Below are 24433 nucleotides of genomic sequence, written 5' to 3'. Positions count from 1 at the left end.
AGAATTCCTGCCGGTCTCAGGGTTTTGACCAATGATCTGCCTGGCCTATAAGAAACCCTCAGCCCTGATAGCGGGGCGGCGGGGGGGTCCCCAACACAGGCACCCCAGCTTCCTCATGTGTCCTGCTAGTGCTTGGCACCCCCCTTCCCCCGTACCCATCGTGTTCTCCCCAGCCCTCTAGGCTGGTGCACTTGACTTCTCCCTGGGCCCAACCTTGCTGGCTGAGACCGTCATAGCCACCTCGTCTACCCTGCCCTCCACTCCCCAATTTCTTCCCTTTAAGGCATGACTTTTGGTTATCTTTGTTGGACCAGAAGCTCTTCTCTAAACCGATTTTGCCACTAGCAACAAACAAGAACTGAAATGATGGGCTGGCTGCCTGGAGGTCAGGAGGCCTGGGACCCTGAGAAAAGCAAGAGTGAGATACATCACCAGAGCTTTATTGCAGGCCAAGGGGCCTATCACAAATACCCCCCACCAAGGCAGAACCCAGGTGCTCAGGGCCACCTGTCAGGGCCAATGCCTTGACCCCTACCAGAAAAGAAGTATCAAGAGTGCCAGGATTTGCCCATTTCAACAATTTCAAGGCAGACTGGCATCAGGACGGAAAACTGTAGGAGGACAGCAGTTTGTGAATTCAGGGACCTGGGGTCCCAGTGCGATCACAGAACAGGTAAGGGGACAACGAGGGGAGGAGATGGGCAGGGGCCTCAGGGCCTCCAACACCGCGGGAAGGACTTCCAGGCCACCCTTGAAGTCCCCGTTAGCAGGACAAGGAAAAGGCTCCCAGGGAGCTGGGGTGCTTGGGCTCCTGGATGGAAAGGCAGGACAGCTGGATCCTGGGAGTCACACGCGTCAGGAGAGTCAGCTCCCCACACTGGAACCGCTGTAGCCGAGGAGGTTCTGCAACGCGAAGAGAGGAAAGCGTATGTCCTCTGCGCGTGGTCTGTCGTGCCCGTCCGCTGTCTTCCTCCCCAGTTCTGGAAATGCCCCCAGCAATCGCTCGCTCTTCCCCCTTCCTCCTGGGACCCACCTGTCTACACACCCCTCCTCCCTTACCCAACACGGTGACCATGGAGGATTTCCTCTCAAGCTCAAAGGAAAGCACAACAGGACGGAGGACAGAAAAGCTGGTACAAAGCGTCCGGAGGAAGAGGACCAAAGGCTCATCAATCTTGGCTGAAGACTAGAAAGGCAGACTCAGGATTAAGCAGAATTCAATTTTTTACTTTTTTTTCCCCCAGAAAAAAATTTTTTTTTCAAATTCTTGAACTTTCTACCAAACCCGTGGGAATCTGGGTATCCAGCCCCCCACCTTCCAGCCACGTCTCACCTCCACCTGGGCTCCAGGACCTGTAAATTGCAAGGCCACCTTCCCCGGCCCACGGACACACTCCAGGAGGGACGTCCACTCACTGGGACAGAGCCCTAGAGCCGTTGCCACGTGATGATTCTTACAGGTGACCAAAGCCTCGGCAGTGCCGTCCTCTACCAGGAGCCTGGGGGAAGGAGGGGCCGGGGAGAAGCAAGAACTCCCACGGCAAACCCCGGTGCCCTGGGGGGACCCGACACACCTCTCTGCCCGCCCCCCCCCCCCGGCCCCGTCTTAACTCATTTTTCTTTAGTTCATCCATCCCCAAATACTTATGAAGCAATTCCCACAAGCCAGGAACTGTGCTAACAACAGGAGAGCAGACAGACGAAGCCGCGTAGAAAAGAAATCAAAGGAGCGATGGGTGCCCACCTTGTGCGCTCACCTGACGCTGGCCTGGATTATGGACGTCTGTGTGGGGCAGGTCGAGCCCTGACGAGCACACCTTCCCTGCAGTGAGGACAGAGGTTGGACAAACCCACCTGGGCCCATCACAACTCCCTGCCACCCTGTGCCCGGCTCGCCTGGCCCCGCCCGTACCTGGGGGCAGAGGCTGGTACAGTGAGCACAAACCCACAGGAGCTGAAGGCTGAAGACAGAAACGATATGGCAAGAGGCGGTGGCCTGGAACGGGGCCCGGCTCCCCTGCAGTAGTTCAGCCAGGAAGATGCGGGGCAGGGGAGCACTGAAGACAGGGAGAGAGAGAGGTCGAGAACAGCCCACAGGGGTGAAAGCGAGCGAGGTCTGGGTCTGGAAGGACCGAGCGGGCACAGAGACGGGGACAGCGGTGGCTTCTGTAGTCTCCGGGAAGCCTCATGACCCATTTTGCATCCTGACCTCTGACCACTGATCCAAGGTGTCAGCCAAGGAAGACAGCTCCATTTTAGGCTGAAAAGCCTGGAAGGGCTTAGAACACTGAATCTTTCTGGGTAAAACAGTAATTCTCAGCATTTTTATTCAGGGCAGAGGAAACCCTTCTGACTCAACATGCCCCACTAGCACTGGAGACTAGTTAGGGCAAAACTCCCAGAGCCAGGACCACATGGAGGAAGCGGACGCAAGGCCACGAGGTCTGGGGATCGGGGCCTGGGGCACCGACCTGATGCTGGTCTCCGGGGGGAAGCTCAGGACCTGCAGGTAAGTGGATGGCCGGAAGCAACAGTAAACATTATGGGATCTGCAAGCGGAGGAGGAAGAGCGATGAGGGAAAGAAGGCAAGCGAGACCAGAACAGACACCGGGTCACAGGCTCAGACCCCTGAGGGACGCGCTCTGGCCCCGGCCCCGCCAAAGCAGAGGGAGGAAGGAGGCAAGGACCGGCCCGGAGCGTCCCTCGAGGGGAGAGGGCACGCACGGCACGCGGACAGCACGGACAGCACGTCAAAGGGACGGCGGGAGAACCGCGTCAGCGGGGAGGGGAGGCAGAGCCAGCCCCACAGATCCGCACCTGGAAATCTTTTTCTCCAGCTGGCCAAAGTAGACTCGGGCTCCTGGAAGGAGTCCCAGCGGGGGAGGCAAGTGTGGGTCTTTGATGTAGATGTCCAGGTGAGGGGGGAACTGACAGTCGGCAACCCGCACAGCTACGGTCAGCTTCACGCACCCCCTCGAGGTCCGAGCGGTGCCTACGGAAGGAGAGGGGAGGGTCGGTGGCATCTGCGAGGACCACAAAGTCCCCGCTAACCTATTTCTCACCCCCCAAAGGAGGCATCGTTACCAGGCTTTGTCCAGAAAGGGGCCGGAAACGGTTCACACAGTGTGCGTGACAAAACCTCAGCTGAGAAGGACACCAGGGAATTGGTGTGGCTGTCGGGTCACAGAAATACAGGAACGACAGAGTAAGAAAGCAGAGAACGGGAAGAGATTTGAGAACAAGCCACCGCTTACACTAAAAAGGCTCTTCCTTGTCAATTTCTTCATTTTTTTTAACATTTCCTTTTACTGCTACAGCTTTTCCTCAGTTGTGAGAAAGTCTGCTCACGATCTTCTCAGAACAAGAACTTGCCAGGGGGGAAGCCAGGCCTGAATCACCACTTCCACCTCCCGAGGACGCCATTCCTCTAGGAGCTAAAGCACGCCCAAGAGACGCACGCTACGGCGGAGAACGCTGTCCACCCAACCCAGCCGCGGGGGGAGGAGAGCGAGCGGCCAGAGCGGCCGGCGAGGCCGGCGGACATTTACTCGCCACTGAGCAGGTCGGCCAGCGAGGTCTCGGGCAGGGCCTTGTTGGCGTCAGGCGCGGCGGGGAGGTCCCGGCTGCTCTCAAGTTCCACGGTCCACTCGTCCCGCACAGTGAGGCAGGACGTGCAGCCGGCCAGCTCCAGAGGACGCTGCGGGACGCAGGACGGCCCGCCCTCCGCGAACAACAGTGGCGTCTGCCGGGGACAGGAAGACAACTTGGTGAGTGTGTCCTGCTCCAGAGGGAGGCTCACAAAATACCGGGGCGATTTTGCGTTCCTTCTGGAGCCTGGTGAGAGAAGCCGTCCAGATTCAGACAGGCTTTCCGCCTTTCCTCCGGGAGACCTCGACACTAGCCGGGCACTGCCGCTTGCTCTCCAGACCCCAAGCCGAAAAAGCCGTCCGGGGAAGGGTGAATGAAGGACGAGGCGGGACACTCACGGGAGGGCCAGGAGCCACCAGTCGGTACACTCGACCCGGGTGCAAGAACTCGAACCAGCGGATGGAGGAGCCACGGAAGACTAAGAGAACCTGGGGGGGAGGGAGGGAGGGAGGGAGGGAGGTGCTGGGGCCTCCGGCAGGAGCTAGGGGCACGGGATGCCAGGCCCCAGATCCCCACAGTCCAGGTTACCTTCTGATCCTTGCTCTCATCTCCCTCGGGCTCAGGTGGGCCCCATGCAGTCCCCTCCTTCCTCTGGGTGCCCCCAAGCCAGCGCCCTGATACGTAGAAGCTGAGAATGGGCTTGGGCACCTCTGGACTAGCTCCTGGGGGGACACCGAAGTTCCTCTTCATCAGTGCCTCCTTGTGGGACAGCAAGAACAGTCGGCTCTGTTCTGTGGGAGGGCCCTCTGGCAGGGCGGGCTCTGTCTGAGAAGGTGCGAGGGAGGCGGCTGAGAGAAGCAAGGGTCTCGGCACAGGCAGGATCAGGGCGTCAGCCAGGAAGAACTGGATGTAGACCCTGTTGGGAGAGACAAGGAGGAGAGGTTTCTCAGAGGTGCAGGCGCTGGGTGTCGTGGGCCCCAGACGCCCGCCACCCGCACCAGGCCCTTCCCTTCCCTTCCCCTTGGATGCTCGGGGGATCGCCGCCGCCCGGAAGGGCCGACCTGGCCTGCTGCTTCTGGATGAAGCCCGCCATGCTCAGCTCCTTACAAGAAGGGAAGGTGCTCCTGACGTTCCTCTCTATGATCAACTGGAACTTCTCTGTCCGCACCAAGCAGCCTAGAGAGAAAGTTTTCTCTTTTGGCGAGGGGAGAGAGTGATGGGCTGGGAAGTGGAGGAGACTACCCGGCAGGCCTCACCGCCCAGTCCAGGCCCGAGTTGCTCCCCTAACACAACGTGAGGGCCCAGGCCTGCCCCCCTCCTGAGATGCCATCCCCAAGGGAGAAACTGTCCTGGCCACGTGTCCAGGCCTGCCCCCGGCCTCCTCGGCCTCAATTCCACTTTCTCACAAATCCCTACAGGGCCTGTCCCTTGGTCTAAAAAACTTCCCTTTACAGGAACTTTCCCGGTCTACAAATCTCAGCAAATCCAAAGAAGACCATCACTCTCCCAAACTAAGAAGCGTCATCTGCCGTGCACATCAGGAGCTACGGTAGGAGAGATGAACACTGGGAATTGGAGTCCTCGCTAGAAAAACCCTGACTCCGGTCCTCTGCCAGTACTGGTGTCCCGGACTTGTCTCCGAACTTGTGGTTCAACATATGCCACTTCGCATCTCGAGAAAATCCCAGGAGATGCCCCCACCCCAACCCTGCTGTTCTGAGACCCTCCCCGTCCACCATCTTCTCGCCACTTCTGAACTCCAAACCTATGAGCCGGGAGTCGCTGATGGGCTGAGAGTGCTTGGCCAGGATTACGCAGGGGAGGGAACCGCTTCTGTCCCGAAGCTGCAGGCAGCCTTTGTGAGATGAAGCCGCCAGCAGCCCAATTAAAATCTGCAGGGGGACGAAAGACAAGGTATCAAGTATTTAGCAAACACTCAGCATCTACTATGCTCCAGACGCCGCCAAATGTTAGCTACAAAGTGAACAGAAAAGACGCAGTGTCTGACCTCAAAGAACTCGTATCGGGTGGGGAAGACAGATATAAAAAAACACACACGCACGTTCACACGTTCAGGAGCGGGGCAGAAAGCATACGAATCAAGGTTGGAAGTAGGAGACCGTACGGGGCCTCACAGGACACAGGAAGGAGGGTGGGTTTATGTCACGAGCACTGGCAGAAACAAAAAAGGATTGAGAGCAAGAGAGCTTTGTGAGCCCAGGGAGGTTTTAGCCCACTCTCCTGTCTGCCGCAGGGAGAACGAACGGATCGGGTTGACAAGAGACGGGTGGTGTAAGTAGAAGGCTAGTGCGGCCACAATGACGAGAAAGGGCGACGACAGCGGCAGGGAGGGCGGCAAAAACAGGGGTCCCTGAGCCCTGCTGGCGCCCCACCTACCTGGGGCGGGTGGAAGGTGGAGGGCAGCAGAGAGAGCCAGGACCACGACAGACGCTGGTTGAGCTGGCCGCTGGTCAGATGAGAGGCCTCCGGGAGGGGCAGGAGGGTCTTAGCGTCAAAGGCGGCCCAGGCCCTGCACCGGCCTTGGTCTTTCAGGGTGGCCAGAGTAGGGAAAGAGCAAGGGGTCTGCAGCCGCGTGTACTGTCGGGGAGAGCAGAGCAGTCACACCGCGCGCCCCGCGGTACGCTGGCCCTGCCACCCACCTCGCCTTCCCCGCACACGCTCGTACCTTCTGTAGGGGACAGTGATGTGGATCTTCGAGGATCTCCTTGTGGGCATTGCGACGGCTGCTGCCCGGCGGAGCTAGAACGTCCAGGACGGGGGCCAGAAGCTGCAGTCCCGGGCTGGGGTTCCCAGGACAGGAGTGCTGCAGGAGCTGGTGGTGTCTCAGCACGTGGGGACACAGCCTTGGCCAGGAGGAGAGGCGGTCGTGACCCCCAAAGGCAGAGGCGCCTCTTCCACTCCCAGGAGGCGTCCTACCCCCCGGGCCCCCGCCCAGACCCCTGTCCTCACTTGCAGGCCAGCTCCTCCAGTGCCTTGGTGGCCCACAGGTACAGGGGGAGTCCCAGCTGACGTTCCCACACCAGCTGCTCATACAGGGAGGCCCCCTGGGCCTGGTGGAACGACTGAGTCTCAGGCTTCTGGCAAGAGAAGCCCCGGAGCAGGATGGCGCCGTGGAGGCAGGGGGCCAGCACCGGCCGTCTCGTCCCTCCGCCCACGGACTGCAGCAGGTGAACGTCCTGGAGCTGGAGGAAAGCAGGACACGTCAAGAAGCAGAGGGGAAGCCCTCAACCGAACGAGCCCGGCAGAGTCACCGCGGTCCCCCAGCCCGGCCTCCGGGGGAAACGTGACTTCTCCCGCACCGGCACCTCCTTCCGGCCCCCCTGCGCCTCGCCCCGTCACAAACCCTCCCCTGCGGAGAGCCCTCACCTCCCACGAGCTCTACTCTGCTTTTCGGCGGCCGGGAGGCCCCTGGCGGGTGCTGGGCCACCACTCAGCAGCTGCCTGAGACCGTCCTGGCCCCACGCATGTCGTTCGGTCCCAGCATCACCTCCTCTATTCGAAGGCCCTTCCTGACCTGAGCCCAAACTGTTCTTGGCACAAGTCTGCCAACCCCACCCTCCAACACACAGTCTCTTTCTATGTTTTTGCTGTAGACGTTCCTATACCCTGCTGCTAGTGCAAAAAACAAAACAAAACAAAAAGCCCAGTCCATAAAGGCAGGGGGAGTTGCCGAGAGGACCTCTGAGCCGACCCCTCACCTACCTCCAGGGAGACTCCCGGCCGCACCACCTTCCTGAGGCTGTGGAACTGCTGGTAGGCGAGGCAGAGCGCCAGCTGCCCGTCCATCTCGTAGAGGCCGGCCGGCTGACTCAGCACGCCAGTGACCTTTCCCTGCCAACACGCCAAAGGTCCCGTCGGTCGCGATTTCCTCCCTCCTTGGAGACCCGCCTTTCCTGCCCCCCGAACTCTCGCGCTCACCGTGTATGACAAGAGCGTAGAGTTCCGGACAAGAGCTGCTTCCCTGTCCCCGTCCTGGGAGCTGCTGGGCGCGGGGAGTGGCGGGGGGTCAGCCTCCAAGAGGGGTCCATCCAGCTCCAGCTCCAGCTCCCGCACACACTCCGGTCGCAGGGGCAGCAGATGGGAGGAGGGGCTGGTCGTCCAAACGCGGTAACAGTGGCCGCGGATCCTGACCACTCGCAAGGCTGTCAGCACATAGGACCTACCAGGCCAGAGGGCTCGGTGCCACACCAGCTGGGCAGGGATCTGGCTCGTGCAGGGGCAGGCAACACGGTACATGAGACGCTTCCCACGACACTGCCCCTCTGCCAGAGTCTCTTTCCATCATGACTTGACTTCCAAGACCTGCTCCTCGTGAATTCTGTTCTGCGTCTTCAGCGGCCCTGTCTGCCAGTTAACTCTTAACCTTCTGGATCTCTTCCCTCTCACAGAAGATGCCACATGTTTCCCAATCCCTCCCTGAAGATACAAACCATCCCACCCAAACAGGGAAACATCCCATCCCAAAATTACAGCTTTTGCATTTCCCCATCCCACCTTGTAACATACAGATGACTCTCGTTTACTTAACCCACACGTACGGAGCACATACGTATTCAGTGTTGGAAAAGACGTTAAGGGAAATACAATAGATTGGACCCTCTTTCCCCACATACTTTAAACCACTGGGGAACGCAGACACAAACTCAAGTAATGATACGGGGCCATATGCGATCAAGTGTCAAAAACCACACACATTCCACAAGGTTCTGGGGAAAGAGAGAGGTGACCATGGGTTGGAATGATCAGGAAGGCTCAGTGAAAGAAGCTGGCCCCTGCCCAGGGTCCTGAAGGATGTCTCTGCTTTGTCAAAGCGGAGAGGAGAGAGAAGGGGGATTCGCGCAGGGGGCAACATAAAGATGTCCGAAACTCAGGACAAGCAAGGCAGTGAGAACATGGTCCAAGATGGAGAAGGATCGCTCCTGGGAGTCTCAGGACACAAGATGGGAGAGCCAAGAGGAGAGAAAAAACCCAGAAATGACAAGCTGAAAACTTCATTTTATAGGAAAATGAGAGACATCAAAAGTACAAAAAGAAAATAAGCCTCGGAGAGCAGGGTATCCTATGGACTGGAGCAGTGTGGTTGTTGAAACTCACGCACCAGGGGAAGACAGACGGTTCTCAAATGCAACAACCTTCTAGGGCCGAGAGAACACACAGCCGTTCGCAGGAGCTTTGAAACCCTCTGCCTACTCGGGACACCTGAACCCCCCGGTCTCCTGTGCTCCACCTCACAGACCTCCATCTGTACTCTGCAACTAGGTGAGACCACCGACCAGAGGCCACCGACCAGACCGTGGACGCGAGGTATTGACGCCTCGTCGCGAGGTATTGCTAAGACCTCACCTAAGCTTACGGCTTGTGCAGCACAAGTAGTTAAGAGCGGTTTGACTGCACAGATGGTGCCTCTGCTCCTCCCCCACTGCCCTCTGCTCCACAGACTTCCTTCCACCTCTCACCAGGACGGCCAATCCGCAGCCCCTCCGCCTTCACTCAAGACGCCGAGCACTTCTTTCCTCTGTGTGAGTGCCAGGATCTGAACGCGGACCCCGAGCCCTGCCCTGTCGGCCTCCCTTCGCCCCGAGCCTACCAGCAGCACACCGGCACTGCTCTGTTTCCTCAACTCCTCTTCTAAGGCAAAAGCCCCACTTGAGGAAGTCGGGCCCCCGTTACCCCAGTGCCAAACACTCTCCGGCGGGGCCGCTGTTTAGCAGCCTCGTGTCCCCAGATACCTAGCAACAGCAGGGACCCTGAACCTTTTCTTCTCTTTTCAGAGTCCAGTCCTTCATTTTCAAGAGATGATCTCAGCTCCTCCATCACAGAAGAGATTCCCTGGGGTCATCTAGGGCGACAGTACGTCTCCAATATGTCTCCTCCTCAGCCTATAAATATAGCAAGATCACTCCTCCCCTGTTCAGGCCAACTCTGCCCTGAACGGCATTTCCCGTGGTCTCTAGGGGACGGGAAACAGTCTAACGTAAAGAAAATACAGAGGCTCCTCCATAACCCAGGAGGAAAGATCAGACCAGAAATTTAGGCGGCCTCTAAGCGGTTTTAGTTTTAGTCGTTGCAGGTTCCTTGAACACACTAATAACTGCCACTTAAGCTCATGACACATACGGACACGAGAATTCTGACCGCGCTACCACGTTTCAGAACTGCCTTTCCTGACATGCACAGAAGAGAGTCTTTTTAGCCTTTAATCGTTTCGAATGCTTTTGAAACACTATTCAGATAATCATGTGAGTCGTAAGACAGTAAGTACCAAGTTTTCAAAAAAGTGCACACTGCAAAAAAATTTCAGGAAGCACACATACTTGGAGCGCCTGGATGGCTCGGTCGGTCGAGTGTCTGGCTCTTGATTTCAGCTCAGGTCGTGATCCCAGGCTCGTGGGATCAAGCCCCAGGCTGGGCTCTGTGCTGAGTATGGAACCTGCTTAAGACTCTTTTCTCCCTCTCCCCTGCCCCTCTTCCCCACTCGTGCTCGGTCTCTCACTCTTAAAAAAAAGAAAAAAAACAACCCGCACGTATTTGAGGTCTTAACGGTGCTAAAACATATCCTTTTCTAATGCAGGGGAAAGACAAGCGATTCTGGCAGGTCTGAAAGAGTCACCCACGGTACACAAGTCATCCACTCAGACGAACTACACAGCAGAGAAGTCTGCCCCCTGCTTCCTGTGCGTCGGAATGGTGTTCCCTAGACTCCTCCTTCAACAACGCCGTCCCAGAAAACCGCTCCCCGAGTTGCCTTCCTCTCCTACTGCTCTCTCTCCTGCAAAGAGCCCTGACGGCCCCTCCGCGACTCCACAGCCCGAACGGACCCCAGTCCTCACCTGCACGACGACGGACACGAGGCTGCCAGCTGGCGAGGATCCACCAAGAGACAGGACAAAGTGAGCTTTCTTCTGACTCCTCACCAGAGCGCTCACGCGAACCAGCTTCCCGGCCAGGTTGGGCTGCACGCCTCTGAGCTTGCCTCTAAAGAAGGAAGAAAGAGGAGAGGGAGAAGTCCTTTCCATTTCTTTTTCCCTGTAGATGCCTTCCCTTCCGCCATAAATAACCTAGTGGTGATTTAAAACTGCCAAAGCGATCATTCCCAAGACTCCCTTCAAACTCTTCCTGACCTTAGATGAGGCAAACTTCACGTGAAGACACCCACTCCCGATACCCAGAGAGGCCCCATCGCCCCCCTCATCTGGAACACTCCACCCGTCCTGCTCCCAGAACCTTTCTCCCCTCCTCCCACCAGCCCACCCCCTCCTCCCAGCTGCATGGCGCTCTGTCCTCCCCCCGACAGGGAAGGACTACCTGTGCCTGAGCAGGCGGGAAGCAGTCTCTGGATAGAGAACAGAGAGAGGGCTGAGGGAGCTCGGACTGCTGGTCAGGGGGAGCACTGGCACCGGAGCACTCAAGAGCTCCAAGTGTCCTTCCCCTGAAGAACTCCACCTGGGAGGAGGGAGGTAGCTCCAACTGGGGAACAGAAAGAGATGGCCCAACCAAGAAAGGTCCAGATCTATGAGCTAGAAAAAACCAAGAGCAAGGGTTAGCCAGGACCCTAGCGTCCCATCCACCCTTCTCCACCTTTCTTCCCTCAGAGACTTAATTTCCTCGCTCCCTAGATACCATTCTTGTTAGGATCTGAGCATCCGACCTTCACCTTCCTACTCACCTCACAGCCCAGGACACCAGTGTTATCTTTCACATAGAGGTCTCCTTTCCTGCACTCTTGTTCCAAGTCCCCTGACAGGTCTGTTAGTGTCCCTAAGAGTAACAGCCGCTCCCGGGGTAGGGGAGTCCCACTTGGTCCAGCCTCTTGGGCCCAAGCCTGGTATGCATTACTGCTCCAGGACAGGTGGCTGCAGCATGGGAGGTTTTGGTGGGTCTTGAGGTCCTGTACTGAGACAAAGCTGCAGAGGGAAGGGAGCAGAGGTCCTGCAAAGCCATATCCAAGCCTAGAAAATTATCCTTAACCCCAACAAATCCCCCAAGTTCCCAAAGAAAAGTCAACAGAAAACATGGACGAAGAGAGGAGTTTGACTCAAGGGCAAAAGCCCCAAGGGCGGGGACGCTCAGTCGGTTGAGCATCGGATTTTTGATTTCGGCTCAGGTCGTGATCCTGGGGTTGTGGGATCGAGCCCTGAGTCAGGCTCCGTGTTGAGCATGGAGTCTGCTTACGATTCTCTCTCCCTCCCTCTACTCCTCTCCTCAGCTCACTCACTCTCTCTCTAAAATTAAAAACAACCAAGGGGCACTTGGGCGGCTCAGTCCATTAAGCATCTGATTTCAGTTCAGGTCCTGATCTCACAGTTCATGAGTTTGAGCCCCATGTCGGGCTCTGTGCAGACAGCTCAGACAGAGCCTGGAGCCTGCTTCAGATTCTGTGTCTCCCTCTCTCTCTCGCCCCACCCCTGCTCAGGCTCTGTCTTTCTCTGTCTCAAAAATAAACATTAAAAACAAACAACAAAAAAGCCTTAGGGCTAAAAGCCTAAGGACATGAGGATGGGGTCTAGGCCCAAAGACTAGGTAGTAAGGCAGGCAGGAAGAAAGTCGGTGCTGAGTGACATTTTGAACAAGACGGAGCTACAGGGGACCCAGAAACACAAAGGAGTAAAAGAACAGCCCGAGGGCAGGAGTGTGGGGATAACAATGGCCACACTCAGCTCCCCTGATGGTGTCTGGTTTCTTAGCTCCACAGAGAACTCCAATGCAGCCACCATGGCCTGTGCCTGATGGCTCGACCTCAGTGGCCCCGGCCAGGCTTCCTTCCTGGTCTGGGAGATCACAGAACTCTCGACTGGCGGGGAAGCAGAGGCTGAGACGGGAGTCGCTTTCAAGAGCTCCCCGATCTCAGAAGATGCTTAGGATCAGCCGTTCCCAAGGCAAGTGCTGCAACACCGCCCACCACTATCCATGACGAGGCGGGGCGTGGATAACGTGGTAACAGGCGAACTTATCACGGTCGGGACAGATTCACACCTGTAATCCTGTGACTGCACACACTGGCATGCTCACCATCTTCTGAGCAGAAAGAAGAGAAAGGATAAAGATACAGAACGTCGTAACTCACCCTCCTCTGTATCACGAACATGACCCCCGTGTGGGTACCAACAGCGGGGAACGCTGTCCTAGACGGCCCACTCCCCTTCCACACCTGCTTCCTTCTCTCCCACACGGATGTGCACAACATAAAAGGCACAGATGGTAACTAGTATGTGTCGAGTCCCTGTTACGTACACACGATACTGGGCCCGTTCCCGCTCAGTGATTCACTGAAGCTTCACCCCAAATCACTGTAAACACTACCAGCGAGGAAACTTTGAGAAGTCAGGAACCCAGGGGCGTAGGTGGTAAAGCCAAGGGTGCCTCGCTCAAAAGCCCATGTTCTTTTCCTGTTTCTCTACTGCTCTAACGGCCCGGGACAAAGCAAGTGGAGACACCTTCAGGACAGAAAACAGTAAGGACAGGGGTCACTCTCCCCAGACTCTTCAGGGTCTAGGTCAGGAAACTGAAGGTGAGAACTTCAAATCCTTGCATCTGTCACTGCTCTCCAACTTTCACTGCCTAACATACTGCCTGGCACACTGCAGGCACGTGACCAAGGAGAAAGGAAAAAGATGATTAAAATCTTTGAACCTGTCAAACAATTCCTGTTTGATCCCCACCCACCGTTCTTTACAGACTCACTTCTACGTAACCTGCCATCGATTTTCCGTTTATCTTGAAAACAACAAGAAACTTCAAAAAGCTTCCAACTTTCCTAACAATTCCTGACTTCCCGCTTCTCCATTGTTCTAGCAACGCCAGAATCTGGAGAGATTCGGATCTCTTTTGTCTTAGACTGATCGCAGAGGCCACGAGGCGCATACTCGGCTCACCTGCGGGAGACTCTACGCCACTGCCAGAGGCTGCACAACCTCCTCTACTAGGACTAATCAGTAAGTAGTTCTCTGTCCCCGGGCCCTTCCCATGTAAGCAGGACAGTTTTGTCCTGAGACTTCATCCCGTGTTTACATAAACAACGTATTTAACCTTAATAGTTACGGACGTGGACGAGAACTGTAGGAAAAGATGGGAAACCAGAGGCCCATGGATTAGGATGAGAAGAGTTACACAGGAAGAAAAGTGCCCCCAGGCAAGCGTGTCCTGAGAAATTACTTTGGGATTCAAATAAGACATCATTTCATACCCATCAAAGAGGCAAAAAAACCCATTTTTTTAAACAAACCCCAGATTTGGAAAAGGTTCCGGATGTAGACGTATACCGCTACGTGTATCCGCTGGTACAACTCCACCCACGGGAAAGCAACGTGCAAACGGCTAGTGAGGCCACTGTGTGCACACCCGCGGAGCCTGCACTCCCCTTCAGGACGGTGGGTGCTGCTGGAGAAGGGCAGGGAACCGGATCAGGGTAGAGCGCTTAGGAGACTCCACCGAATCTGTCACGCTTCACTTCTCGTAAAGAAGAACTGAGGGGCGCCTGGGTGGCTCAGATCATGATCTCGGGGTTCGTGAGTTCGAGCCCCAGATCACGCTCTGCAACGACAGCGTGGAGCCTGCTTGAGATTCTCTCTCTCCGTCTCTCTCTGCCCCTCTCCTGCTCATTCTCTCTCACGCTCTCTCAGAATAAATAAACTTGAAAAAATAAAAATAACAAAGAACTGGAGCCAACACGGCAAACGTGAAGGTTTTCAAAAGGTGAGCAGGAGTACTGACTGTATGACGCAGCAAGCGCACTGCTTTATCGGAGGACTTCCACACGCAGCACCTTCTCAACGAAGGAAGCAGTGCGTTGATTTACATTCTGGCGGACCAGCATGCGTAGTTACCATCGGCTTATAACAAATCCACGGCTGAGAAAACAATTCAGAATTCTGAAAATGACGTTTCGGATAACAGAGTACAGTTAGGCTGTCTTCTCACCAAAGATCCCTCGCCTTTGCGGAGACAGAGCACAGGGCCGAGTGACGTCAAACGGCCATAAGCAGGGTCAGCCCAGGGAAAAAGTATCCTACGCTCGAGTAAGTTTGGGAGATGCCTAATTAAACAAAGCTAAACAGATCTGCACCTTTTTTTATTTTTTAGAGGACAAACAGTGATACGTATATTCACATCATAACAGAATACCATGCAGCAGTAAAAGAGAGGAGCTAGAGCCATCATTAGGAGTGAGTCTCACGAGCACGAGGCACAAAAAGCAAATTGCAGAGGATATATAAGGTATGGTGCCATTTATATAAAAGCAAAAAGTATGCAAAACTCTACAGTATACTGCTTAGGGACAGACACACGTGCAATAAAAACATACTGGGTGGCTCGGTAGATTGAGCGTCTGACTTCAGCTCAGGTCATGATCTCACGGTTCGTAGGTTCAAGCCCCACAGTGGGCTCTGTGCTGGCAGCATGGAGCCAGCTTCAGATCCTCTGTCCCCTCTCCCTCTCTGCCCCTACCCTGCACACGAGTGTGCACGCACACGCTCTCTCTAAAATAGACCTGAGAAAACATATAGACGTACGTATATGTAGAATGCGTATACATTTATATAGAAATAAAAACACAGGAATTAACACACCCCATATTTGAGATAGTGGTTCCTTCCGTGAGGAAGTAATTGAATTTCTTTTCACAGGCCTTTCAGAGCCTTTAATACGTTAATCAGCCTTGTGACTTTCCCAGAGAAGGTTATCACATGTTCAGTGTCTCTTAAACTCATTTAGCCATGGAACCCTTTTCTTGTGGTAACTTATTAACACTGTCTTGAACAGTTTAAGAAACACAAGCGTTGTAAAAAAACAAAAACTAAATACCTTCAGAAGACTTGAAACTCCAGTTTCAAACACAACTAATCTGCACTTGCTGACGTCTTAATGCTCCATACCTTAGTTTCCTAATACACAAAAGAATATCAACGTCTCCACCTTGGGGGTCCTTTTTCCAAATTTTCTGTCTTTCCGTCTTCCTCCCTCTTCTCCTTGTCCCTAACAAGACTGATGTCCCTTGACATCAGTCAATTAAGGAGAACCACAGGTAAGGAAAGCAGCGTAATGGAGGCTGGAGGAACCCAGCAGAAGGGGCTCGATAGACCTTTTCCTCCTGGTAGCACAGCTTCCCCTCAGGCTTGTCATTTTCCCCTTAACTACAGGTCATTCCGTTTCAGTCCCAAAGTTAACTTCCTCTCTTAGAGAGCCCGCCTCTCCTTACCTGTAGCTGAGGGGCAGGGGAAAACCCTGGTTCTTTCCCTGGGACAACCAGATGGTCTTCACACAGTCAATTACCAACTGAGTCAACTGGACATCGGGCTCCGTGCCAGCTGGACACAGGGTCTCTTGGATGAAGGTCCGGGCAGCCTCAAGCCAGGCCTGCTCCTGAGGAAAGTGAATCTAGTTAAAACATCTTCCTAACCGACCTGCCCACCAATGAAATTTGGGGAATAAAGTAATAAAAAGAGAAATTAAGAGGGCACGTAAATAAAGAAGACAAGCCGCAGAGTTGAGCCATTAGAAGAAACCTTAGGCGTGACGTAATTCAGTCACACCTCAGGTCTGACCTCCTTCTCCTGTAGGTGCCATGTGATAACCAATTGCCCCGCTGGAGCTATGCAGGTGGCCTTACACTGCTCTGTGACACCCCCGTGGGTCTCCCCCAACATCTTGGACATACGTCTAAGATCCATGATCACCAGGTACAATATAGTGGTATCCCATCTTACGTGGGGTCTGGTTCTAAAGCCAGCAAGTTGAGAAATACTCAAAATCACCCTTGAAAAAAATCCTTTCTGTTGCTCATAAAGAATATGACAAGGGGGGGGGGCGGGGCGCCTGGGTGGCTCAGTCAGTTAAGCGTCCTACCTTGGCTCAGGTCATGATCTCGAGATTCGGGAGTTCAAGCTCTGAGTCGGGCTCTGTGCTGACAGCTTGGAGCCTGGAGCCCGCTTCAGATTCTGTCTCCCTCTCTCTCTGCCCCTCCCCACTCTGTCTCTGTGTCTCTCTCTCAAGGGTAAACATTTAAAAAAAAAAAAAATGACACAGTATCCTACGGTAACAAGTATATTTAAACATACCGCATTATAAGCAGTATATAAAAAGGACACAATATATTTTTTTTAATTTTTTTTTTAACATTTATTTATTTTTGAGACAGAGAGAGACAGAGCATGAACGGGGGAGGGTCAGAGAGAGAGGGAGACACAGAATCCGAAACAGGCTCCAGGCTCTGAGCTGTCAGCACAGAGCCCGACGCGGGGCTTGAACTCATGGACCGCGAGATCATGACCTGAGCGGAAGTCGGACGCTCAACCGACTGAGCCACCCAGGCGCCCCAGGACACAATATAATTAAAAAAATTTTTTAAATATTTATTTTTCAGGGAGAGAGACAGAGACAGAGCATGAGCAGGGGAGGGGCAGAGAGCGAGGGAGACAGAATCAGAAGGAGGCTCCAGTCTTTGAGCTGTCAGCACAGAGCCCGACGTGGGGCTCGAACTCACAAGCTGTGAGATCATGACCTGAGCCAAAGTCGGATGCTAAACCAACTGAGCCATCAAGCACTCCTAATTTTTAATCATTTATTTTTTTTAGTCAAGTATATACACGTGAGTTCCCATAAGCTAAATCAACGTTAAGATATAATCCCACTGGATTTGTTTTCTGCTCTGTCTTTTCAGCTCAGATGTAGGCTTCCTAAAGAGCACATGAACCACTTTATATACCTACCACACATTCTGGACACACGGTTGTCTGTCTATAGGTAGCTCTAGAAAAGGGGACCAGTTTGGCCTACTTCCAATGCTGGTTTCCTTCGTTTTAAAATTCTGACAGAGTTCAACAGTACTGAGGGGCAGGACCTTTATTCCAATCCCCAGTGATAATTCTAAACCATCACAGCTCAATCCCTGTTCCTCCAGCGCTCTTCTATTAACCTTCTGGTCAATCCTCCACATTCAGTCAATCTTTAGCAGCCTGAGAAACCAGTCTTCACGTTCTAGTGACTTCAGTGTTCTTGTAAACAGCCCTACCACTAAACCTCACCTTCACTCCACCTTCGCTAAACACTGTCACTCATGGCCATGGATATCAAAATTGGGGCACCTAGGGGCGCCTGGGTGACTCAGCTGGTTGAGCGTCTGACTCTTCATTTTGGCTCAAGTCATGATCCCAGGGTTGTGGGATTGAGTCCAGGGTCAGGCTCCGCGCTGACAGTACAGAGCATGCTTGGGATTCTCTCTCTTTAAAATAAAACGTAAAGGGCACCTGGGTGGCTCAGTCGGTTAAGCATCCGACTTCAGCTCAGGTCACGATCTCGCGGTCTGTGGGTTCGAGCCCCACATCGGGCTCTGGGCTGATGGCTCAGAGCCTGGAGTCTGCTTCCGATTCTGTGTCTCCCTCTCTCTCTGCCCCTCCCCCGCTCATGCTCTGTCTCTCTCTGTCTCAAAAAGAAATAAACGTTAAAAAAAATTTTTTTTTTAATAAAATGTAAAAAAAAAAAAAAATTGAGGCACCTGGCTGGCTCAGTCAGTAGAGCAGGTGACTCTTGATTGTGAGTTGGAGCCCCCACGTTGGGTGTAGAGACTGCTTAAAAATAAAGTCTTTAAGAGGCACCTGTGTGGCTTCATCGGTTAAGCTTCCAACTTCAGCTCAAGTCATGATCTCATGGTTCGTGAGCTCGAGCCTCACATCAGGCTCTGTGCTAACAGCTCAGAGCCTGGAGCCTGCTTCGGATTCTGTGTCTCCCTCTTTCTCTGTCCCTCCCCCACTCACGCTGTCTCTATCTCTCTCAAGAATAAATAAGCATTTAAAAAATTTCAAAATAAATAAGGTCTTTATTTTTTTTTAATTTTTTTTAACGTTTATTTATTTTTGAGACAGAGAGAGACAGAGCATGAACGGGGGAGAGTCAGAGAGAGAGGGAGACACAGAATCTGAAACAGGCTCCAGGCTCTGAGCAGTCAGCACAGAGCCTGACGCGGGGCTCGAACCCACGGGCCGCGAGATCATGACCTGAGCCGAAGTCGGACGCTTAACCGACTGACCCACCCAGGCGCCCCTAAATAAGGTCTTTAAAAAAAATTGGAGGGGCACCTGGATGGCTCAGTTAAGCACCCCACTTCACTCAGGTCATGGTCAGTGGGTTCCAGCCCCGTGTTGAGCTCTGTGCTGACAGCTCGGAGCCTGGAGCCTGGAGCCTGCTTCGGATTCTGTGTCTCCCTCTCTCTGCCCCTCACCACTCATGCTCTGTGTCTCTTTCTCTCAAAAATAAACATTGAAAAAAAATTTTTTTTAAATTGGCCCATGCCATCATTCAGCACTGCCTCACCAACGTAAGGAGAGCCTCACCCAGACTCTCATATTTTCTGTCTTCTTTTCTAGCTCCTGAGGGCCTGTCCACTACTTGGCACTGAATATACTACTTGGCATTGAATGTACTACTGTTTTTCAAAGTGTTGCCACTGCCTCGGAATCACCCAAGTTTCTTTTTGTTTTTTAATGTTCTGAGCTATCAGCACAGAGCCCGACGCGGGACTCGAACTCATGGAACCGCGACATCATGACCTGAGCCGAAGTTGGACGCCTAACCAACTGAACTAACCAGGTGCCCCAGAATCACCTAAGTTTTATTAAAAATGTGAATTCATGGATCTCACATGCTGAATCAGAATCCTGGCAGGAGCGGGGGACACAGAAATCTCTATTTTAAATACGCTTCCCCAGATCAGTACTGATAAAAGCTGAAGTTTGAGAACACTATACATTTTTCCCTCAACGACCTCAGCCACTGGATGTCTTTAGTAGCCATCCATAGATGCGAATTTAGCTGAGCTCTATCTCAAGCTCTAATAACATCCGTCTGCCTACCCGATTCTCCACCTCGCCAACGTACAGGCACCACACATCCCAGCACTGTGCTTTTCAAAAAAAAAAAAAACCACTCCTCTTCCAACGTTCACTAACTGGCAAGTTGCACCCTCACCAAATAATTCTACCCTGAAACCCCAAGTCCTCCTTTAATGCCTTCCTTTCCCTACACAAGACCCAAGTCCTTTAGATAGACTCTATCTCCTTTTTTTTTTTTTTTTAAACTGTCTTCACTTCTGGAACCTCAACATTGCTGCCTTGGTCGGGGTCACCATCCTCTCTCACTGCTTTTCAACCACAGCCTTCTAACTGGTACTCTGCACCGCTATCTCAGGAAAGGAAAACTCCAATCGCTCTTCTGCTTAAAACTCTCCACTAACTCCCGATTATCCTCAGTTTAGGGTCGCTATTTAGCAAGACTTCTAAGACGGTCAGCTCTCACTCCTCCATCACCACCCAACTGAACTTGAGTTTTTCAGAGATACCTGTTTCTATCTCTTGCTTCTCAACATGTCTTTGCCTCCGCCTTGAAACCTCTTTCAGCGCTTTTTCTGCCTGGCTAACCCCTACGTGCGCTTCGGGTCTCAGACGTTTTTTCTCGATCGTCGTTATTCCTTCACCCTGCAGCTGCGTCAGGGGCCTCCCCCCCGGAACCCTCAGCCCCACCGGGCTCCACGAGTCCGCTCCCGGCTTCGCCACGGGCTGGAAGCCTGCAGAGTGGGCGGAGACGTGTCCGAGGCTCCCAGCTGGCGCCCCGGGAACAAACAAACACATTCGCAGAAACCAGCGACGGTGGGAGGAAGGACAGCCTCCCAGGCCCCCCTCGCCCGGGCGCGGCCGGGGCAGGCACGGAGGCAAAGAAACATGGTGGAGGGAGCAGGAGAAAGGGGAGAATCCGGGCGCACGAGGAAAAAGGGACGAGGGACGGAGAACGGCACTCACGGAGTCGGGAGCCGGAGCCGTGGCGGCCTCCATGATGCGCCCGAGGCTACGCCCAGGGAGAGCCCGCTAACGGCCGTCGCGCGAGGGCTCTCGGGAAGGCCGCTCCGTGACGTCATCGGTGGGCGCGGCCGCGGCTCCGCCTCCGGCTCCGGGTGTCGCTGCGCAGCCGCGGTGACTCTGGTGCCCCCCCAAGCCGTGCTCGCCTGTGGCTTCCTGTCTGGCCTCCCCCGGAACGGGGTCTAGCGCAGCCCGCCTGGTTGGTCGCTCCTAAGCATCTTTCGATCTCCCTGATCTTACCAACCAGAGAGAGCTGTCTCCTTAGTGCAGCCTGAGCACATCATTCATACTTATGTGACGGCCTTGACTCACTGCTGTAATTGTTTCTCCGCTATGCTGTACCTAGAAGCTTTATCCTACTTATTCTGTTTTTCTGTGTATCCTGGTGCCTAGAACAGTGATTGTTGCTAATAAGAGCTGGGGGCGTCTGGCTGGCTCAGTCGGAAAAGCATACGACTCTTTTATTTTTTAAGTTTATTTTTGAGACAGATTGAGAGAGAGGAGGGGAGAGAGAGAGTGTGCCAAGCAGGCTCCGAGCTGTCAGCACAGAGCTCAAATTCAAACTGAGATCATGACCTGAGCTGAAACCAAGAGTCAGATGCTTAACCCACAGAGCCATCCAGGCACTCCCTGGGTAGAGATTACTTACATAAAACTTTAAACCATGTCTTTCTTTGAAATATATATGCATATGAACTGGGTAAATATTTGTGGCTCAACTAATGAAAGCCTTTTGCTCTTTCTACCTCAGTCAACCAACCAAGCATTCCCTGGCTTAGTAGGCAGTGAGTAAGCAGAATTCAGGCAACTATGCACCAGGCACTGGGAGGGGAAGACAGGAGATTAGAAAGGTAAAGTGAGGAGGTTGGGGGAATATGCGAGAGAAGTAAAGGGGGTTAAGGGGTACAAACTTCCAGTTATAAGTCACAGGGATGAGTCACAGCATAGAGAATATAGTCAATAATATGGTAATAGCTTTGTGCTGACTTACCGTGGTGAGCATTTCGTAACGTATATGCTTTCTGAATCACTCTGTTGTTTGATTGAAACATAATAGTATTGCATGCCAACTATACTCCAACTAAAAATTCAAACTTTAAGAAAAAATAAAGTACAGCGAAAGAGGGGCATTTAAAGTTGTAAACTTGTAGCAGCTTCCAGTTGTTTTTGGAACAAGATAGTAGAATATTCTAAGTATGAACATTGTAGGGGCTCCTGGGTGGCTCCGTTAAGCGTCGACTTCTGCTCAGATCATGATCTCACGGTTTGGAGTTCGAGCCCCGTGTTGGGCTCTGTGCTGACAACTCAAAGCCTGGAGCCTGCTTCAGATTCTGTATCTCCCTCTCTCTCTGCCCCTTCCCCGTTCATGCTCTGCCCCCTCCCACTCAAAAATAAATAAACATACAAAAACACTGTAGACAATAAGAATGCTCTAGTCATCATTTAACAGGAGAACATAGGCTTTAATTCTACAACTTATGGTATCCCCTAATTCAATTGCACATTCGATGTAAGCTCTCTATTCCTGCAGTGCATTGCAATGACAAATTGTGTAGAAAGGGAATCTTTGCAGTCACTCCCCATGATTACTTTAGATATGTTTCTTGCCTTTTCACCGAAACAACAAATTCCCCCCAAAACACCCTTGTTAAAACGCCTGTCAAAGCCTGAAGTCCCAAACCTCATCATTCCTTTTGCTTTCAATGTTTTCTGGACTCTGGAAGACTCCCTGTAGTTACCAAATCCATGAAGATATGCCCTACATCCTGGGATTTACTTTTGATGGTTCACAGAAGGGAGCGTTGAGTATCAGTGACAGTGATCAGAGAAAGTTGTACTTCTCACCCTCACCACCCTCCCTTCACTGGTGTCATTTAAATGTCAGGCTAATCTGGCGGCAGCATGCAAAAACCAAATGAGAAGGGCACAAGAGAATAACAGGACACTGAAATAGATCATGCTTGATTTAATAAGCATCTTAAAGGAAAAGGGTGGGAGAGGGGAAGATGTTAGGGAAGCATGGAGAAGAGTGGTTTGTCCGTCACACAGGGAAGGAAGTGTGGTGCTGTCCTCTAGACCTGGTGATTTTGAACAGGCTATTCTTGTCCAAGGGGCAGCTGGATATATGGGACCAAAGTCAGGAGAGGGATTAGGGCCCAAAGGATAAGTCTGGAAGTCACTATATGGAGGTGAAAGCTGAAAACTTACGATACACCGGGAATACTAAAATGTTGGGGAGAGGTGCCTGGCTAGCTCAGTTGGTAGAGAGGTGACTCTTCATCCCAGGGTTGTCAGTTCAAGCTCCACGTTGGGCAAGAAGCCTACTTAAAAACAAAAACAAAAACAAAAATAAAAACAAAAACAAAAACACAAGAAAATACGAAGTAAATAGGATCAGAGAGAGAGTTGAGCAAACTAAGGCTCCTGGAAGGCTCTGGAAGGTACGTACTGGGTGGAGCCAAGGAGCGCCTAAAGGGAAAGAAACCAAGAGGTGCTCAGATGTCAAAAGATTAATACATGACCTCTGTCAGAAGTGAGCCCTGAGAAAACTCATTTCAATAACCTGGAACTTTACACATCAAACAGGTAGCAACTATTATATCTGGGGCACGGCTGGAATTAGGGTGAATGAACATTTGAAGTATCTCCATAAGTTTTGCACCCAGGTACTCACGTGCCTTACCTCCCTTTTGGCCCCTATATAGCAGAGGGGAATAAATAAGGAAACAGATGAGGATCAAGACTTTCACCTTTTACTCGGAACATTTCTCTGTTAAAGATTCATTAAAAAGACCTCTGGGCCATTGGCCCTGGCACAGCTCTCCAGCTTACTTGCCGTCAGGCTTCAGGCAAGATTTAGCTAATGAGAGGCAGAAACAGTTTGTGTGGGAACTTGGCCCGAGAGAGAGAGAGCCCAATGTTTATTTCCTTTCTCTTTCAACACTGTAATTGTGCCCTCGGATGCCCTTTCATGGCTGCACCTCTCAGCTGATGGCACTCTTCCCTCCTTTGTCCCTTTAAGCCTACAGGTGGTAAGCACTTTCTGCCAGCCTCTGGATGCCCCCACCCCCCACTGTACTTTGTTAGTTCCCTTAATCCTGCCCGTATCTCTGTAAAATACACTCTATTGAATTCCTGTTGTTAGACCTTTTCGAGTGTGCCATTCATATTCTGATAGGATCCTCACTGATACAAACCATGTATCTATGTATTACGAGGGTTTAAAAAAATGCACAAAAAAATGTGTACATAGGTAGAAAGTGCCAAGTGACAAAACCAGGTAACAAGTCGTTGCGAGGAACCTCAGCTCCCACATCTGTACACCAAGGGTTTTTGTGAAGATCAAACGAGATCCTGTCAAGTGCCTTAACGGGCGTTTAGTGAATGTCTTCCTATCGTTGTCATTGTTACTGTCACTGGCGAGAGTGTGGAAATTAAAAATGTAGGCCTCCCACTCTGCTAAGAATTAAATAAATCTAGGGGCGCCTGGGTGGCGCAGTCGGTTAAGCGTCCGACTTCAGCCAGGTCACGATCTCGCGGTCCGTGAGTTCGAGCCCCGCGTCGGGCTCTGGGCTGATGGCTCAGAGCCTGGAGCCTGTTTCCGACTCTGTGTCTCCTTCTCTCTGCCCCTCCCCCGTTCATGCTCTGTCTCTCTCTGTCCCAAAAATAAATAAACGTTGAAAAAAAAAAGAATTAAATAAATCTATTCATTTATTAAAGAAAAAAAAAGTGAAAGAAAGCCAAAGTAGGAGGGAGAGGGAAACTGAGTCCTGGACAAGGACGATGCTTCTCGTTCCGTTTCCTGCATTCAAAGTTCCTGTCTCCGTCACAGTTTATAAGGACACCGGGGAGGGCAGGCCATGGGACCTACCGTATTTCCAAAAAAACAAAAACAAAACCCCCCAAACCAAGAACTCAGCCCGTTACTGAGCTACACAAGCTGGAGGGGTGCGGGGGGGGGGGGGGGGGGGGGGGGGGA

At 52.7% G+C, this 24433-nt stretch overlaps 1 protein-coding gene across 7 annotated transcripts; it reads right to left on the bottom strand.

Annotated features, from left to right (window-relative positions):
• Nucleotides 1-424: 424 nt before the first annotated feature.
• On the bottom strand, nt 425-20482 carry CTC1 (CST telomere replication complex component 1). Of its 7 annotated transcripts, XM_047089674.1 has the most exons (23): nt 20398-20482; nt 15807-15970; nt 11277-11514; nt 10916-11127; nt 10441-10585; nt 7529-7813; nt 7313-7441; nt 6560-6792; nt 6276-6453; nt 5987-6187; nt 5355-5481; nt 4651-4765; nt 4178-4505; nt 3988-4077; nt 3550-3743; nt 3086-3174; nt 2819-2993; nt 2472-2549; nt 1913-2057; nt 1758-1822; nt 1334-1499; nt 1060-1186; nt 425-903 (listed from the first exon to the last, which is right to left on the bottom strand). In XM_047089674.1, exons 1-23 carry the CDS (start codon nt 20428-20430, stop codon nt 764-766), a joined length of 3657 nt encoding a protein of 1218 aa, XP_046945630.1. In that variant the 5' UTR covers nt 20431-20482; the 3' UTR covers nt 425-763. The 7 variants fall into 7 exon arrangements, with proteins under 7 accessions (XP_046945630.1, XP_046945632.1, XP_046945635.1 ...); XM_047089675.1 differs by lacking the exons at nt 425-903; nt 1060-1186 and having other exon boundaries at nt 1407-1499; nt 1745-1822; XM_047089678.1 differs by lacking the exons at nt 425-903; nt 1060-1186; nt 1913-2057 and having other exon boundaries at nt 1407-1499; nt 1745-1822.
• Between the last annotated feature and the right edge of the window lie 3951 nt (nt 20483-24433).

Source organism: Lynx rufus, unplaced genomic scaffold (genome assembly GCF_022079265.1).
Source record: "Lynx rufus isolate CCGP_SWC_20201006 ecotype Redwood Valley unplaced genomic scaffold, mLynRuf1.p SCAF_28, whole genome shotgun sequence".
Lineage (NCBI taxonomy): Eukaryota > Metazoa > Chordata > Mammalia > Carnivora > Felidae > Lynx > Lynx rufus.
This window is presented reverse-complemented; position numbering and strand designations above follow the sequence as displayed.

Bases quoted from the DNA above. Each gene is read 5' to 3' on its own strand.
- CTC1 (XM_047089674.1), bottom strand. From the start codon at position 20,430: ATGGAGGCCGCCACGGCTCCGGCTCCCGACTCC. The intron at 6,793-7,312 runs GTAGGTGAGGGG...GCTTTCCTCCAG, and splicing joins GGCCGGGAGTCTCCCTGGAG to CTCCAGGACGTTCACCTGCT. The intron at 6,454-6,559 runs GTGAGGACAGGG...CTCCTGGCCAAG, and splicing joins CTGGAGGAGCTGGCCTGCAA to GCTGTGTCCCCACGTGCTGA.